Source organism: Tachypleus tridentatus, chromosome 1 (genome assembly GCF_004210375.1).
Source record: "Tachypleus tridentatus isolate NWPU-2018 chromosome 1, ASM421037v1, whole genome shotgun sequence".
Taxonomy (NCBI): domain Eukaryota; kingdom Metazoa; phylum Arthropoda; class Merostomata; order Xiphosura; family Limulidae; genus Tachypleus; species Tachypleus tridentatus.
Genome location: NC_134825.1, coordinates 174189330 through 174205649, shown reverse-complemented (window position 1 = coordinate 174205649; position 16320 = coordinate 174189330). Strand labels below are relative to the sequence as shown.

Below are 16320 nucleotides of genomic sequence, written 5' to 3'. Positions count from 1 at the left end.
ATTTCTTCCAAATTCTTTGCTACATACAGAACATTTGTATAATTTATTCTTACTACATGAAGATTTTTGTCATTTTTGACTATTTACCATTGAAGACATTTTGTCAAATCCATCACCACTGCTCGATTCCAAGAATTTGTAGTTCTGTGTCTCTGTATGTGAAGATTTTTGTGATGCATTATGATATCCAGAAATCTTCTTTTCCTTGTCATTGTTCAAACGATCTACAATCAACAGACAGATCTGATCAAATATAGTAATTAGTATGAATAATTTATTAAGATCTAATAACTTCTAAAACATTTTTTATAGTCACCCAATAGAATAACTTTAAAAATGTACCAATACACTCTATATTGTTGTAATGTCTCTTATTACTGGGCCAGTTCTTATTCACTGCTATTTGATGAAAATAAGAATGAAAAGTCCAATCATTGTGATAATAATGAATGCATCTTATACTTTTATAAGTTCTACAAACTAAATACAGGTTACCTTGAGTAACATTTGCTGATAGGGTTAACTTCCACAGTCATTTCTGATTTTCTCTTGTAAATATAAACAGTATAGGGTCATTCCATGCCAACTCACCCAAAAAAAAGAACTTTTCCCAGTTCATGTCATAGGCTTTCTTGAAAAAATCAAGTAAAAACCTTCATTTTGATTTATTGAGCCTTGCAAAATCCTGAAGCTGTACTGCATGACTGAATAAATCAAAATTAAGTTTTGCTTGAACTTATTCAAGGAAATCTATGACATGAACTGGGTAGCCCAAAGTGGGTTGGCATGGAATGGGTCTTCAAGAAACAAGATGTATACTCCAAAAGACATTAAAAATAACAAATTTTTGACAATGTTCTTAATATAAAATTCAAAGAACCTTATAATTCAATTCTGATACCCTTCTATTTATAATGTGTGGCCCCCATAATACTGTTACTATTATTTATTTATGTTAACAATTACTTTTTTTTCGACTCTATTGTGTTATATTTTTTGTTACTACTATTTTAAATCAGGTTTGTAACATGCGACTTTACAGACCCTCAAAAACTGCATAAGCTGAAACATTGGGTATAATAAATAGTTATCTGCAGTTGTTTGTCATCTTTATTGAAAAAATAAAAAACAAGTCCCATTAAGCTTTTTTATACTGATTAAATACTTCTGTTTGTTTTTTGAATTTTGTGTAAAGTTACACAAGGGCTATCTGCTCTAGCCGTCCCTAATTTAGCAGTGTAAGACCAGAAAGAAGGCAGCTAGTCATCACCACCCACTGCCCATTGTTGGGCTATTCTTTTACCAACAAATAGTGTGATTGACTGTCACATTATAATACCCCCACAGTTGAAAGGGTGAGCATGTTTGGTGCAACAGGGATTCGAACCCACAACTCTCAGATTATGAATCGAATGCCTTAACTACCTGGTCATACCAGGCTGAAATATTGTTGAAAATTCCAGTTCCAATCATCTACCATTAGATGATTTGGATAAACAATAGTAGGTTCCATATTATGCAACTGACCATTCCTGCTCTGATTCCACCAACTTACAAACGTATGACTTTTCAAACCTACAGTATAGGCAGTTACTTTACAACATGATGAAAGTTTGAAACGTTCATAGAATAAACTTAATTTCATCATTTTATGGTTTGTTACAAATTTAATTTCATTTATTTCCTTATCAAATATCAGTAAGTATTTCAAATGTTCAGGGGGATCCACATGAAATGAACAATATGTAACATCAATCCTCATTACTAAATCAACATTTATTTTCCTTTCAAAATCTTATAAGACTAATCCTTAGAATTATGAAAAGCAAAAAAAAATGTCCTTCACATGTTGTTTTTCCTTTTTGAGTCTCTCTTGTAAATCAAAAGTTCAGTAGCGTCCACACTAAGTATATAAAAATACAGTTACCTATTTTTATTGAGTTAATAAATCAAAGTACAATGGATCATCTACAAACATCTATATTTAATCAACTGATCTTGATTTTATATCATCTGCAACTCTCATGATATGATACTGAACACCAAAAACAAGAGAGCACTGAAAGTAAAAAGGCCTAATATCCATGATATTCATGCTAAAATTTGGACTTCATGAAAAATACTCAAGTACATGTAGTTGATTCATACGTAACTGAGAAAGGAAACATGGGCATCCATGGTCGAAGGGACACTTATGAGAAACACACTTTTGTTTATTTATTCAACATATGTATACAAGTTTTTTACTCAATTCAAAATTTCAAACTACTTTGCTCATTCCTAAAAAATAGTTTTGTAGACACCTATGAAGGGAATTACATGTGTGTAGGCTTGATGTTTGCCTTAATCAGTACACTTCCTATGGTCATTAAACATAAAGCCATATTATATAATATAAAAATTTTTGTAAACACCAATGGAAGTTACATGTGTGTAAGCTTGATGCTTGTCTTAAATCAGTGTAGCTTTTTATGGTCTTTAGTTACATAAAACCATATTATAAAGTGGATCAACAAACAGAAACTTGTTTGAAATATGGGTAACTTTTTCCTATGAATGTATAAACATGTAAAAACAACCAAACCATTTTTACAAAATTTGGTTTTCTTTTAGTTTCAAAACATTAGTTAATTGTAAGATTATGTTTACAATTTTTTTGTTTTCATTTTCAGATTTTGTGAAATTTTCTACATATAAAACAACAAAATAATGTACATCCTCAGTTCCTAAACCACATATAAAACAAGAAAATAATGTACATCCTCAGTTCCTAAACCACATATAAAACAACAAAATAATGTACATCCTCAGTTCCTAAACCACATGTAAAACAACAAAATAATGAACATCCTCAGTTCCTAAACCACATGTAAAACAACAAAATAATGTACATCCTCGGTTCCTAAACCACATGTAAAACAACAAAATAATGTACATCCTCAGTTCCTAAACCACATATAAAACAAGAAAATAATGTACATCCTCAGTTCCTAAACCACGTGTAAAACAACAAAATAATGTACATCCTCGGTTCCTAAACCACATGTAAAACAAGAAAATAATGTACATCCTCAGTTCCTAAACCACATATAAAACAAGAAAATAATGTACATCCTCAGTTCCTAAACCACATATAAAACAAGAAAATAATGTACATCCTCAGTTCCTAAACCACATATAAAACAAGAAAATAATGTACATCCTCAGTTCCTAAACCACATATAAAACAAGAAAATAATGTACATCCTCAGTTCCTAAACCACATATAAAACAAGAAAATAATGTACATCCTCAGTTCCTAAACCACATATAAAACAACAAAATAATGTACATCCTCGGTTCCTAAACCACATGTAAAACAACAAAATAATGTACATCCTCGGTTCCTAAACCACATGTAAAACAACAAAATAATGTACATCCTCAGTTCCTAAACCACATATAAAACAAGAAAATAATGTACATCCTCAGTTCCTAAACCACATATAAAACAAGAAAATAATGTACATCCTCAGTTCCTAAACCACATATAAAACAAGAAAATAATGTACATCCTCAGTTCCTAAACCACATATTTTTCTCTCTTATTCCCTTTTCTTCTACTAAACTCAAACGTAAACCTTAACATTATATGAATGAATGATGAGGGAAACATTATAAAAATCGAGATTGATGCGTAATATACGAGACTGTTTATTTGTCATTTCAGAATAGTACCTGAACATCTTTTCCAAATGCAACACTCACTAGAAAAGCCTCATTACACATCACAACCTATTTGGATACAAAAAAAAAAAAAAATAAATAAAAAAACTGATGTATATTCTAATTTATAACATCACAGCAGGATGTTTTTTTCCCCACATACACTAAAACCAAAAACTGTATGCAGATTGTTGTACAAAATATTTGTATGATTAGAAATATCACTTATATACCAGTGTCTTCACTGTACCATATGGTTAATGAATACACCTTTCAACACACTTATATACTCACCTGATAAACCTTCTGAATTAATTTGTTGAAACCCTTCTTCTGGTTCCTTTTTCAAACTCAAAACATCACAATATGTACAATCATGAACTTCATTGTTGTTCTCGCTAAACTTGGAAATAATGTGATTCTGTGGTGAATGGTCAGACTGTTCTGTTTTTATTCTCACACCTGGGTTCTAAATCATTTAAGACACATTTAATAACAAAATACAAATAAAAACTAGTTTTTTTTCAACTCATTTTAATATATAGAAAGAAAAAATCTTCAATATAGAGTACAAAAATCCAGCATTAATTTTCCTTTCACATTTTAATGAAAAGAAAATACAGAAAAATTACATAAAACGTTTAGAGTCCTTGAAAACCTCAGGTACTTGTCTGAATGAGATTCTTGCTTCTCTACCATAATATTTCAATATAAACCAGAACTTGATGTGAAATACATTTTTAAAATCTACAACAGTGATTAGGTTTGCATGGAATATGCAGACATAAAAAAAGTTGGATGAGTGTCGCAGCACTTCCATACATGCTGCTGCTTCCACAGAAACATATTCAGCTCATAGGAAAGCAGTTCTTGAAAAACTTACTCTAACTTTAATAGCATTCCTGGTTGGTTTTTTGAAAAGTGTAGGTCTCCACAGTAAAATTTACATTTACAGGTAGAGAAGTTAACTTTAAGTCCTGGAACTCTGATATGCTTGTCATTAGGTAGACTTTAATTATGAAATAAACTAAACTAAATTTTTGATATATGACTATTGTTGGTGAAAATAAGAAAAAACTTGACACTTATTTAATGTAAAGAAGAGAAGATAAAGTGGCATGTTTTTAATGTAATCACTGCCCGATATTCTTCTGAGGAAGTTCGTGCTACTGAAGATAAAGAAAAGAACACATCTGTTAACATTGAAAACCTCAATATGTCAATTTATATATAGTCAACAAACACATGTAATAAACTATGAAAAGAAACAGGCAAATTATTGTATGTATAATGTTGTAAGTACCAGAATGACAAAACAAACATGTGAATCACTGAAGACAGATTGTATAAGACAGAGATGACAATAAAGTGCACAGTGTAAATGACACGTCAAAGATATGGTCAATCATTTCATCTAAGTAAACATGGTAACACCAAAATTACAGAAAAAAACAAATCTATCTGTGTAAATATAAGTTATGGCATGTCTTTCCATGCTAGAGTAGAAAGAACAACTCACTGAAGAGAATGAAACAGTCAAGCTAACAGCATGAATGTTATGGAGGTAGAAAATGATGGCAGATACAAAAGGAAATAGAATCACAGAGACATCATACGAGTACCATGATATGAAATAAGAGGCATGGATTACTTCAACCTGATGACAGAAAAGAAAACCAGGAGAAACTTGTAAAGGATATACACTATAAATTCTGAACCATGGTACCTGTGAGTCAAAACAAAACTCTTGGAAACATTTCTAAATTGGTACGGAAAGGTCACACAGTGAATACCAGGTTAAAAAACAAATAAGTTATAAAAAAGAGAATATTCAAGTGACACAATATGATAAACACAAAATAAAAATAATAATTCTTTAAAACACAATGATAATAAATGTTTTTCTTATGGCATAGCCACATAATGCTATCTGCTGTGTCTACCAAGAGGAATCGAACCCCCAATTGTGGCATTGTAAATTCAAAACTTACTGCTGTCCCACTAGGGGACAACAATGAGCATGATTTGATTCCAGTATACAATGGTCAAACAGACTAAAATCACTTCTCTCCTAATTACATTTGCAGACTCTGGTAATATAATACAAAACAGCATCAAAAGCAGAACTTGTATTACTAAGTGCCCCACAAAATCAAACCATTACTGTAGCTCCAGTAAGAAGAGTGGACAATACTGGGCAAATTCTTGATGACGAGAAACCCGCTTGAAATAAAAATGTATATTAGTAAAAGTGTTAATACCCATACCAGCTGTTCTAAGATGCTGATCTCACTACCTAAATGATCTTTCAAAGGTATCTAGCTATTTAATATGCACAGATACAAAATTTAAACCTACAAGTTACCTGAATTTTCCTTCGAACTTCATAATACCTCTCTTCTTGCTCTTCTTCTGTTTTTGTGAATTCAAAATTGGAATGTAAAGGTTCTTCTTTGATGAAAGTAAGCTCATTTTTTCCTAAAAATATAAATTAGTTTAATAAGAAGAAATTTCAGTTTTAAAATACTACATTGTAATAAGCTTTCATTCTGAATTAATACTTCGATACATTAACCCAGTGTACTTGAATTTTGTATCAAATTTGGATTAACAAGGCAAAAGACAACAGCCTCCTGTGAAAGAGGGCAGCACTTTACAATGCCCAAAAAGTATCTGGGTTGTTAGGCCTAAACTTCCAAAAGTATAATAGAAATTTTCGTCTTAAAGAAATTCGATACCGATTTGTTACAGCAAACCACTAAATTCAGCACTAACTGAAGTTAGACAAGATTAAGTGTTTGTATCATTAAACATTCTAGTTATTTATCAGCAGTCTTATTTTTGAATAGAATCTCAAAATCTGATCTTATCCACATGAAACATTAATGACCTAAATGTTTTCTTAAGATATATTTGACTTATTCTGCCACAATTTTTCAAAACCCACTTTAAGTGACTCTCAGTTTTACCTTTATGTTAAAATGGATATATATTTACACATTTTGTCTATCTGTAAGTACAGTGATGTAAACATTTCAGAAATGTTTCATACACTATATTTATACCTATTCTAATATTTACTATATATACTGTATAAATATATATTTGGCATCATATACCTATTCTAATATTTACTATATATACTGTATAAATATATATTTGACATCATATACCTATTCTAATATTTACTATATACACTGTATAAATATATATTTGGCATCATATGGAAATTACATATTTTCCATCAATTTTGTATAGGCATCCAATGTCAATGGTTGAAAATTAGCCCTAACTTGTATTGTCTCCCAAGTAAGCTTCACTGTAGATTGTAAGGTGACAGTTATATTTTTGTCAGCTCTGCCAATTCACTGATGATAAACAACTTCGGATACTCATTTCAGCCTTTTGATTGACCTCTCTCTAACACAGCTTTTTTTAGCACTACAAATTAACTTAGGCAACAGAAGTGATTCTTGAACTTGAATAAATATCATATATTAATAAAAGTGACCTTTCAAAAAAGCTTCAACACTGTTTACACACTTATAGTGACTGTAATTATTCTCATGGGGAAATTATTCTATAACTGAACCAAACAGTTGAATGCTTGGAACTAAATATGTCAAATGTCTAGTACTGCCATTTAAAAACTAATGTTCCATAAGGGTGAATAGGAGAAAAGTCACACACACAAAAAAAGGATTCCAACAAACAAACAAACTGACAGAAGAACTACAGAAGGACACGCTGTGTGTCGTATACCATATATATACCATCTAGGGGCTCTTACAGGGCAAAAGAGTTGGTCAGTACTGAAAAGGTCCTGACAATGGGAAATGGATGGAAGGAAATGATGAGTGAAATTAGGATTACTCTTCCAAGCATCCAAAGTTTAGAGCATAAAGAAAAGGTCAGAAACTGTGGAACAAAACACAGTGAACCCAAAAATCAAACACTTCAGTAGAGACGGTGACTACATAATATAACAATCATGATGAGAAAGGTTTAAAAGGAAGATAAGTTAGAGCATGAAGGAAAACAATGAGGTTCAAATCCTGGAGAAAAACAGGATGGGGAAGGCAGGCAATAGAGAATGACTGAAAGCAGCAACTGCTCTCACCAGTGGGTGAGGAACAGATCAAAAACAAGAAAAGTGTGTATCAAGACAAGAGGCAAAAAGTCCAAATTAAAGACACTCCAAAGCTCACACAACTCAAAAAAATGAGAGAATACAAATACAGATCAAAAACAAGAAAAGTGTGTATCAAGACAAGAGGTAAAAAGTCCAAATTAAAGACACTCCAAAGCTCACACAACTCAAAAAAATGAGAGAATACAAATACTACTATCAGTAGAATCCTATCAGAACAGGATAATTGATCTGTGACCAGATTTAGGGCATCTGTAATAAGATATGTCAACAAAATGATTTGATGGCAGTTGGCCCAGCACAGACAATCCAAAGTTCAAAAATAAAGGTATCACTATGATGCCTCTATGTCTGGTAATACAGGACACTGCTGTAGAAATGTCAGAGTGGATCATCCCCACCTGGTCTTGAAGAGTGAGTAGAAAGGTAAATACTACCTGATAAACAGCAAGAAGTTCAAAGAGAGTTCCTCGACACAGAAACTCTCTAGTTTCAAAAAATGTTCAACAAAACATCTGTTAGAAGGTGATAATTCAGACAAGGAGGAAAAAGAGAAAAATACTGCAGTAATATTGGTCCAATCTAATCATCAGAGAAACTCAAGACTGGAAGTGAAAGAAAGAATAAGAGCAGCAAAAAATGCATTACTGGTCATTCAAAACCAAGTGAAAATGGCATTTGGGCATGACCAAAATGAATGAGGGCTCTGAGAGAAGGCCACATCCCTAAAAGATATAGAACCTCACATGCAGAAGAAAGAAAGAATAGGAGACAACACATACAAAACATTCCACAGCCATCAACTCATAGAAAGAAGGCTGGTTTCAACAGGTAAGAAACATACCGAGAAGAAACGACTTCCCACCTTGATAAGTCAACCCATACAGGTATTTTTCTGAAGAAGAAAATGCGTATACAGGGCAGAGTTGGCCAGTCATCCATGTTATGATGTAAACAAAGGCACTGGAAATGAAACTGTCGAGAAAAGGTCCTGATAATTTGGCAGAACACACAAGGAGCCAAGGCAAGTCTGTACAGAAAAGCCTGAAACTGAAACACATTTATGATGAACAAAACAAAAGAAATGTATGGATGCTAGGGAGATGAGAATATGTATATACGTAGCTGACACGCTGCACTACTTCATTTACAACCACAAGTAAAAATACAATGAATAGTTAATTATGAATCCATGATGAACATCAAAATGATAGAGAAACAGTTCTGAGATAAACCAAAAACTGGACACAAATCTCCCATCTTAATTACAACAACAACAACAAAACAAAGACAAGAATAAATCCCTAAAAAGAATAAACTCCTCTTCAATAACAGTAAAGAGACAGGATTCCACTGAGGGGAAAAAATGTTGGGTGATGACACAATAGGAATGGAAAATTAGAAAAGGAATTATGCAGATGGGTTGAATCAACCTCAGATTCCAAAGAGTCTGGAAACCCAAAAAACTCCTTACATAAAAGAAGGTGTTATGCACAATTTACATAATGAAATAGAAGAGAATACAAACCTGAGATAAAACAATAACCTGATCTAGAATAACCCAACAGCAGAGCAGCAAAATCTATAAAACAAGGGCCAAAAAAGAAAGGAGTGACACAGGACCAAAATAGAGATTACTATGGATCAACACAAACCCTTACTGAGAGAGATAAGAAGCCTCAACCAGCAGGAGAAGGGAGAAAAATACACAGATAATAGTGGATATCATAAGAAAAATACAGAAAAATGGAGTAAGTAAAATTAATCAAAATATCAGGATCCACACTCCTCATAGGAAGAACAAATTCCAAAAGATACAACTCCAATTATGGGTAGTCGAAACCATAAAAGCAGAAATGTGATAGACCAACGTATGTGGGATACAAGGCTTATCAACTCCCCAAATGCAATTGTTCCCCAAAACAACTAGCAGAAAACCGAAATGTCCACACAAGGATGAAAAACTAAATAATGGTTCAAAGATTAATCCCCTAGAATAACATGAGTAGAGTCTTAAAAGAAAACAGGAAACAAAGACAAAACCCAAGAAACCTGATTAATCAAGTCTGCAAAGAGAGAAGAGGCTTGGGTAAGATCCACAAAACAATATGCAACAGATAAACATATTCAGGAGAGAGAGGAAAAAAAAAACACTTCAACCCGTACGGACACACCTATGCTCTGGTATGATAGTCCACTCATCAGGGTATTCAGAACATTGATTATATAATACCATACAAATCACAACCATCTTATCCAAGTTGGATAAGAGTCAATAACTCTGGTACTGACCCTGTGATCATGACAGTAAATTTGAGTGCACAACTCACAAAGTCAAAGAGTTGAACAAAAAAACAGGAAAGGGAAAGTAGATAATGAAAATAAATCACGACTCTCCCAAAAAAGTGGAAACTGACAATAACTGAATTAGACACAAAGATAAAACTGCAAGAATATAATAATTAAATTATAAACAAAAAAACAAACACATCTGCACAGTAAGACTGCCAATTGAGAAGTGATTAATGAGAACACGACTAGAGAGGGTGCTAGCTGCGATAGGGATAGGGTCACACTCATATCATTTACAGCATGAACATTTACGTGTTTGTACAGACAGGAAACAGTACTTGTCAAGAAAATCTTCTGTGAGAGATGGTAAGATATCATATTGGAAATAATTATTGTAAAATTAAGCTGTGTGTTTTTGTCAATTTATATTTAACTATGTTTACAATTTCAGTCAGGTTTACCTACCTTGTAATGCCATCATCATGAAACTCTATGTACTATAAATAAAAATGACAAACTCATGAGACTTCAATTTTAAATCATATATTTTAAATATGTTTTACAATATTAATCCTTTTGTTACTTATTAAAATAAAGTCCAAGCAACAAAACTAATATTATATGACTAAATGAAGGTGAAATATTATAAAAATTCAGATTAATGTATAACATATTGATGTTTATCTATCATTTAAAAATATATCACACAAGCATTTTTTCCTGGTACAAAACTTGGTAAAGAAACCTCACTATATCTAAAACTAACTGAAATACAAAACCAAAGTTCAAATATGAAATAGTATATTCTACTTACTTTTATACATGTGTGTGTGTGTGTGTGTGTGTGTGTGTGTGTGTGTGTGTGTGTGTGTGTGTGTGTGCCACACGGTTAATGAATATACTTATTAACATGTTTATACTCACCTGATAAAACTTCTGACCCAGGGTCCACATACTTTTTTGGATCTGCTTCATTTTTTATCTTCACAACATCATGTTCTGAACAATCTTGAACTTCACCATCACTCTCACTGAACTTTGAAATAATGCCTTCTTGTGGTGAATCACCAGACTGCTCCAAGTTTATTCTTAAATATGGTTTCTAAAAGATAAGTAAATGTAAGGAATCAATAGTTAATAGTTAATACTATCATTTATAACACCTCCTCTGTTCATTATCTTTAAAATATCATCACTTCAAGCCTTATAAAGATGATTGAATATGTTACCCATAAATGATTTGCAATCTAAAAATCAGCAAGTCACATGACTACCACATACCCAATACAGTTGTGGTACAATGGCACATATGAGAACTACACTTGTACACTGTTTTGGTATTATGCTGCCACTGAAAACTTGTTGCCTTTGAGAAAAATACATAAAAATGCAAACTATTCATACAGCCAAATCCCAGAGATAAGGGATTCAGTATTTCCAAGGCAGAAATGTCAATTCTATCCAAAAATAGAATATCGATAAACTTGGGAGTGCCAGGACCATCTGGAGAAGTGATGCAAGAAGTCATATCTTAGCTGAAATTTGAAAACTGCAACATTTTGTAAAAGTTGAGAATCTATAAACACAAATGTCAGTGGCAAAAGTTTATGTGCCCCAGACAACACTACAGAACAAAATTAAGATTGGTTTCTGTCACAAAAAGTGACTAAAGTTATGCTCACACAAGTTGCTTTTAAGATATATCCATTCAACTTTTGTATACTCTGAGGAGTTAGAAAATGAAAAAATATTCATGCTAATCTATATAAATACACACCAGTCAAGTTGCCAAACAGAGCATCTTAAAATCTGTCATCCACATTATATAGATGAATTTTGAAAGCTACAGAAAGGAGTTTTGTGGTTTGAACATGACACCTTTATGACAGTGTCATAATGTCAAGATGGATAGTTATAAGATAATGTACGACTGGATGTTGAGATAAACCGAGGCTACAAAACTGCTTTCATGTGATGTACTAAGTCCTTATAATCACAGAAATATTGTCCTAAGTATTTTCACTCATTATACTACTGGGTATATCACATCATTGTAATTACTTGACATAAAAAAAAAAAAAAAAGAGACTTTTCTGGTTAGATTAATTCCAAACTTGGATAGCATCCCATACAATGTAATAAATCATCACTGGAAATTGATGTGTTCAGAGGAAAATAAAGTTTCACAATAAAAAAGGATTACGATACTCAACATAAACAACACTGTTTATAACATAGGGGGACACAGATAAATTGTTTAGAATTCAACACATTCTATCTCCATTATCTAAAGTATAAGAATCACATTATCTGTTAGCGACTAACTAAAATACAATGCTATGATAACAAAATACTGTATCTGTTAGAAAATGTACAATTTAAATGTGTGAGTGAAAGTTTCTTGATGTGGAAGGTTTTTACCTGGACTTCCAGATCAAACAACCTTCACTGACACTAAACAACATGCAGTACTCCTTTGTTAACCTGAAGATGACCTAAGAAGGTCCAAACATTGTTCTCTAATTTATTCTAATGCACACACCAGCTATCTTGAGATACATTTTTCCTTATAGTGGTTTTTTCCATCATCACAAACATGGACTATTCATTTAAATTGCACATTTTTTAATTTGTACAGTATCTTATTTGTTATTCATTTATTTTATGTTGCTGCAGTTATTGTTATTATAGCAATATATTTTAGTTACTTAGGAATGACATAATTCTTTTATTTTACTTTAGATAGTAAAGATAAAACCTGGTGGATTCTGTAATGTTTATCTGTGCCCTCTTTTGTCACAAACGAACAATGTAGTTTATCTCAAGTACTGTTATCCACACTGGAATTTTTTAGACGGTTATTTATAACACATTTAGTTAAATATGCTAGTTTTAAAACAATGCTACTGTATTTAACACAGCGTTACACTAAAATACATGAAGGCATGTAACAAACGTATGTTGGAAACATCCTTACAGATGTAAAATTAGGCCTAACATAAATTATAGCACTTCTGTCAACATTATTTTACTTTGTGTACGTTTTTCATTTGTGTAAAAAGTGCTTCTCTAACCATTATAAGGTTTTCCTGAATATATGAAATGAAATAAGTTACAACAAATTAACTTTTAGGTGATAAATAAAACTTAAATTCTGAAAAGTATACTATCACAAATCAGTTTGTTTCTGCAATACTCTGATGTACAAAATAGTATAAACAAGACTACGTAACTAGGTAACAAAACATTACTTTACTTTTCTCCGTTTTCTAAACCTTTTTTTGCATAATAATAATAATATAACGATTTTTCCCTCTAACAGAAAACTACTTCTATTAAACGTTATTTAAGTATATAAGAAGCATGTGCCTGCTTGACATTTTAATCGTCAAAAAAATTAACATATTCACGTAACGAGCAGGCGTTAAATACCACAGACAACTAGATATTTTTCGTATCCTAATATGTATATCGTATCACACTAAAAATAATACTATTAAAGAAACTATCGAAATTCTCAAACTCATGTTATTCCAAGCCATGTTTAATTACGACTGACTAGTTTTAAAACAAAACTGGGGGAAGCGAACTGGGCGCGCAAACCTACATGGCATGAGGTAAACAAAAATGGCGACAAAAGGAGAAAATAAAAATAGATATAAAGTGTCAATCGCACTTACGTGTACAAAACAGAGCTTGCAGACGTTAATGTGTCTAATGTTGACACGTTGGCCGAAACAGATCAGGTCTGGCAGTTGTTCGATCGTTCTTGGTATGGATTTCTTTTTTTTTAAGTTACAAGCTACGATGTCATAAAAAACTGGCTTACACTGCTAACGTCATGAAATTTATAGCCGTCAGCACGGTCACATGAGCGATAACATAGTAAATGTATGAGTAAATTCTAGTCAATATTTATTTTCCCAAGTAATGGATACATATCTAGATGTATGTCTAATATCATGATAGACTATCTTTATACTGTATTCTGTACCTGCTCCGATGTATATGCATATAACTAAGTATACGTTACGAATGGAAAATCAAACATAATTGAGGTCATATTTCATACATGATATTGTAGATCTAGCATTTTTTTATGTTGCATATTGACGTCTCGAAATTCCAATGAAAGTTCCTAAAAGAAAGTGTTATAAACATGAAAGAAGAAATAACGTAAGCAATTGTTTGTCCATCCCTTTATAGCAAATTACAGCTGAAACTTCATAAACATTTTTTGTTCTAGCAGATCTGGTAGTGTGTTTATAAAACCTGAATGGTTGCTTACAATTCTATCTTGCGGCTAACACATTAGCTTAAACTTGAGCTTACCCTGTATACCCTTCGTATTTGAACAGCTGATTGACCATGGCTATCATCTGTCTGTGAACAAGAGTGCGATGTGCCTCTGCTGCTCGCCGTGCTTGATGGATCTCCCTCGCACTTAGGATACACGCTGGGCACTGCGTCTTTCTTTAGCACTAGTTTTTTTGCAAATCCCATATGAAATTGTAATTTATTTTCGAAGTCTGATTCAAAAAAGTGTTCACTGCATACATGGCAGCTTACGGTCGGTATCCATTTATCACGAGTTCTTGATATGAAATTTGTCCATGCCACGTGCCGTTTTCTGTCTGACTTGGGTGGAAATTCGTGCAGAGATATCTCCTTTTCTTTGGGAATGTTCCCACATCCATAAACAGCACAACGAAAACCCATAGTTTTTTAGTTACTTATAACTGTATTCACCAGGCCTGTCAAATGACATTTGTCCAGGAAAAATAAAGATAATTATTTTCACATAAACGCACAGCTTTCATTGACAGAATGGCGCATAGATTGAAAGTAGACGGCGACTGGCTTTGTTTACCTTAAGTGACGTCACTCGCCTATGACCCAATTTTTTAAGCGAACGATCGCAAAGGCTCTCTGCTACACGAACTTTGAGAAAGGACAAGGCCTAGCCGGAAGAAGTTATTGAAAAATTACTTGGCCGTAATTTTTAACTTATATTTCTACGGCACCTAAATTTAAATAAAAAATTATTATATTTTAACTGTCCCACATCCTTAATTCTCTAAATATTGTACTGATAACAATGATAAGAAAAATTTACTGTACAATGAAAATAACAAGTTTAATTTTAAAAAACTATAAATCATGTGAAATAATGAACCCTACCTTTATTCTGCTGTAGTTTTGTTTACTGTTCATTTATTATTCTTTTTATCATTTAATTGAAGTATGAATTTTTATATATTTTAAAATGCTACTTCACCTTATATTTATAACATGTTAATTTTGAATATATATGTAAGTATTATGAAATTCACACTAACTTCCACTCAGTATCATGATCTACAGATCTTAATGTTATCAAATATTAAGTGGATTTATGATAATAGCTAGTCACATGGGATGTAATATCATAGTGTAACCACTAAATAAAAAATCCTTTCTTGTTTGAAAACAACTCTTGATCTGTTCATGATACTAAGTGGTTTGATTTTGAATCATTGTGATATTCTGTGGTGAACCACGTTTTTCTTCTGGTTCTTTTCAAAATTCTTTTAACATTTACTGAAACTAATCACATTGAGATTTGTGATGTTTGTACCTAAAAAAGACCAAGTAATGGTTCACTAACTGTTTTATTCTGAGATGTAAAATTTGTATTCTAGTTGTTTGAAAGTTTTATTGTGGATTATATGTTGCTATTTCATAATAAGTTGTTTTGTTTGACCATAACTGTTGCAACATTTTGTTGAGTAAAGATACAAGGGTACATTTCCTTTAGTGAATCCATCTCATTCACTGTTGTTTTGTAATAATACAATTTTTCAATATATGAATTTGCAAACATTCACTTATCACATATCCTACAATTTTAACATGGAAGAAGTGAAGTAGAACAAACTAGTCTAAAACTTCTTAGGTAACTCTAGAAACTCAAAAAAAAGTAACATTAGTAATTTTCCAATTTTAAGCACTACCCATTGACCTAACAAAACTCAAACAAAGAGACTTGTAATCTGACCTTTGACCTCCTTTAAAATTCTCAAGAAAATACTATTTGCTCCCATTTTAAATCCCTCAGGTTTTTTTTTTTTTTTATCAAGAATAAAAAATAAAAATCAAGAATATTTGCTAACTATCTGTCTTGTAGAAACAGA

At 32.1% G+C, this 16320-nt stretch overlaps 1 protein-coding gene across 2 annotated transcripts in view; it reads right to left on the bottom strand.

Annotated features, from left to right (window-relative positions):
• LOC143230487 (uncharacterized) overlaps positions 1-15034 on the bottom strand; it is a 40059-nt gene extending 25025 nt beyond the window's left edge. Inside the window, exons 1-5 of one of the 2 annotated variants that reach the window (XR_013016450.1) lie at positions 14480-15034; positions 11072-11249; positions 6071-6183; positions 4000-4174; positions 88-224 (exon numbers count right to left, since the gene is read on the bottom strand). Coding sequence is in view for 1 of the 2 variants with exons in the window: in XM_076464154.1 (XP_076320269.1) it covers positions 88-224; positions 4000-4174; positions 6071-6183; positions 11072-11249; positions 14480-14866 (990 nt within the window). In the remaining variant the exon portion in view is untranslated. The remainder of the gene's footprint in view (positions 1-87; positions 225-3999; positions 4175-6070; positions 6184-11071; positions 11250-14479) is intronic. The other variant, XM_076464154.1, reaches the window with a different exon arrangement.
• Positions 15035-16320: the final 1286 nt, after the last annotated feature.